Genomic DNA, 2,659 nt, shown 5'->3' on the forward strand with positions numbered 1-2,659 from the left:
AATCCGAGCAGTTTTGGGGATGGTGAATGCTCAAGGAAATCGATTATGTTTAAGTTATTATTAATTAGATTTACGTTTCCGCATTAAAACTCTGTCGTCTTATTTATTTCAGTAATTGTAAAGACAATGGCTATTTAATTTGAGATTATGATATATAAACATGGTTCGGTTTATACTGTGCTACAAGAGGCTTGTTGTTTCGATTGTGTGATTGTTAAACAACGCCGGTGTCAAATCCCGAGTTTCGGTGCGTGACAAGACGTCTAGACATACGCTGCTATTGATGCATCAGCTGCCATTGAATTTTCTGTTTTCTATGACAGAAAAGACGTGACAATGATCTTAAGACGATTCTTTAATTTGTGTTATATAATTTGGTTTTTTTCCAATTATTATTTCTTTTGATAACTAATAAAAATGAGAGGTTTATTAATAACACCACCTTAATATATCAAATATCAATGAAAGGGAAAAAAGATCTGCTTCCATTCAAAGAACTAAAATTTCTCAAAAACTATTAGGAGTTCCGCTATTTTTGCGTTGGATTTTTCTTCATAATGTATTCCAAATTCAGCATTAATTAGTCAGTCAACCGTAATAAATCTATTTTCACCAAAAAAAAAAATTCCTCAGTATTTTGATTCATGCACATTTAATCGGATCACCACATATTAATTGAAGACGTATTTCTATCGTGATTAACGTTCCACCTCGCTTTCTCCTTCAACTCAAAATAATCATTACAATGAATGAAAGTATGGTCACATGAAAACCCTGAATTTTTAGGAGTTCAAATTTCAAATTTATTTTTGGAGAGATGGGATCTCAAGGAAACAAAGGAGAAATGAATGTGAATCAATATTCAGAGAGCGAGACTGAGAGAAACAGTAGTGCAGGGCATGATCTGGATATGGCTTCCGACTCGGAATCGGGGATGATTAGCAGGCAGGCTAGTGAAGTTTCTTGCTATGCAACCGAGGAAGATGAAGAATTGTCGCTTCATTTAGGGCCCAAGTGGAGTATCAAAGAGCACCTTGAGAAAGATAAGGTCAATATGCTACTATCTATTTATTTTGTTTTGCGGTTTCGCTTTCGGTTTATTGCGAGTTTTATAGCTTCTTATAAATCTAGGATGATGAGAGCTTGAGAAGGTGGAAAGAACAACTTCTAGGGGGTTTGGATGCTGATGCTGTTCAAGGTATTTCAAAATTTTTCCCTTGCAAATTCATGCTATAAAGTTAGCTTTAATTACTTGTTTGATTGGCTTTGTCCCACAAATTTTGAAGCGAGTATTAGGGTACGACTCATTTGGAATAAATTTATAAGATTTTGCAACATTATTATATAATTTAGATTTTGAAACATTTCAAAAATATTGTTTTCAGTGAAGGTGCCGTATGTTTGCTCATGCAAAAAATTGTCATACCATAAAAGAAAATATTCGGGTGTAGCATATCGTTAAATTGTGGAATACACGATCTATATCTATTGCACAAGATCTAATGCCATTATATACATGATTATCACATATAAAACTTATTGAAAATCGCGAATTCGTAGAGAATGAAGAACCAGATGTAAAAATCTCGAGCCTCACAATCGTGTCGGAGGGTAGACCTGATATTGTGCTTTCGATACCGACGAATGGAAACCCGAAAGGATTGTGGTTTACACTGAAAGAAGGAAGTCGTTACCACCTCAGATTTTCTGTCAAAGTCAGCAATGACATCGTGTGTGGCTTAAAGTACACTAATACCGTGTGGAAGACCGGAATCAAAGGTTCGTTTTCTAGCTGGAGCTGATCTATTTTAATCGACCACTATGTCCAATATAATACCAATGTGGTTGATCAAAAGCTAAATTGTGTGTGCAGTTTATAGCTCGAAACAGATGATGGGGACCTTTAGTCCTCAGTCGGATACCTACACCCAGGAAATGCCAGAAGAGACTACTCCGTCTGGAATCTTTGCGAGAGGGTCTTATGCAGCAAGAACTAAGGTATTCTATTTCGAATTTTTAAAATTTTTATTATGAGAAAATTGTAATTTTAAACTGTACAATTGTCTTTTGCTATTTCGGTTCTCTTATTCTATTTTATAATGTATTGTTTCAGTTTGTTGATGACGATAACAAATGCTATTTGGAGATCAACTACACATTTGACATCCAGAGAGATTGGCCCTCAAATTAGGCTGTGCTAGCATTTCTCAAGGGCAATTGAAGTTCACCCACAACGCAAGATTAATAATGGGCATTTTTTTGTTCTCTTTTTCAAATTTTATTTGTCTTCGATTGTTATTAGCGTGTTGGGAGTTTTATATTCTAGGTTACTTGTTTTAGTTTGATATTCATATTTATAAATGTACGATAAAATAATCAACAATAACGAACATAAAGTAACCATAAGTAGGGCCACGTTATTAGTGAACGAAAAATCCGTATTAGTTGGGTTTACTCCGTCGAATTTCAAGGTATTAGTTTTCACTTATGTAGATTAGGGAATCTCGTCAAAAACAAATTCAATCATTAGAAGAAATTCAAGAGTAGGTGAACGGACATATATCCTAATAATAGTTTATTTGTTATTTTATAATTTATCTCAAATATAACAATCACTAGCTAAATATAGTGGTAATCATGTGATCGTCGACAAAAATAA

General features: G+C 34.1%; 1 protein-coding gene across 1 annotated transcript; it reads left to right on the forward strand.

Annotated features, from left to right (window-relative positions):
• The first annotated feature begins 709 nt into the window (after positions 1–709).
• Positions 710–2,432, forward strand: LOC142537912 (rho GDP-dissociation inhibitor 1-like). The gene is made up of 5 exons (XM_075643379.1): positions 710–1,048; positions 1,132–1,198; positions 1,561–1,779; positions 1,874–1,998; positions 2,114–2,432. Exons 1-5 carry the CDS (start codon positions 818–820, stop codon positions 2,189–2,191), a joined length of 720 nt encoding a protein of 239 aa, XP_075499494.1. The 5' UTR covers positions 710–817; the 3' UTR covers positions 2,192–2,432.
• The last annotated feature ends 227 nt before the right edge of the window (positions 2,433–2,659 follow it).

The sequence above is a fragment of the Primulina tabacum genome, chromosome 2, assembly GCF_025594145.1.
Source record: "Primulina tabacum isolate GXHZ01 chromosome 2, ASM2559414v2, whole genome shotgun sequence".
NCBI lineage: Eukaryota > Viridiplantae > Streptophyta > Magnoliopsida > Lamiales > Gesneriaceae > Primulina > Primulina tabacum.

Excerpts from the sequence above, each read along its gene's own strand:
- LOC142537912 (XM_075643379.1), top strand. The coding sequence starts at position 818 with ATGGGATCTCAAGGAAACAAAGGAGAAATGAATGTGAATCAATATTCA. Across the intron at positions 1,199-1,560 it reads GGATGCTGATGCTGTTCAAG|AGAATGAAGAACCAGATGTA; the intron begins GTATTTCAAAAT and ends GCGAATTCGTAG. Across the intron at positions 1,780-1,873 it reads GTGGAAGACCGGAATCAAAG|TTTATAGCTCGAAACAGATG; the intron begins GTTCGTTTTCTA and ends TTGTGTGTGCAG.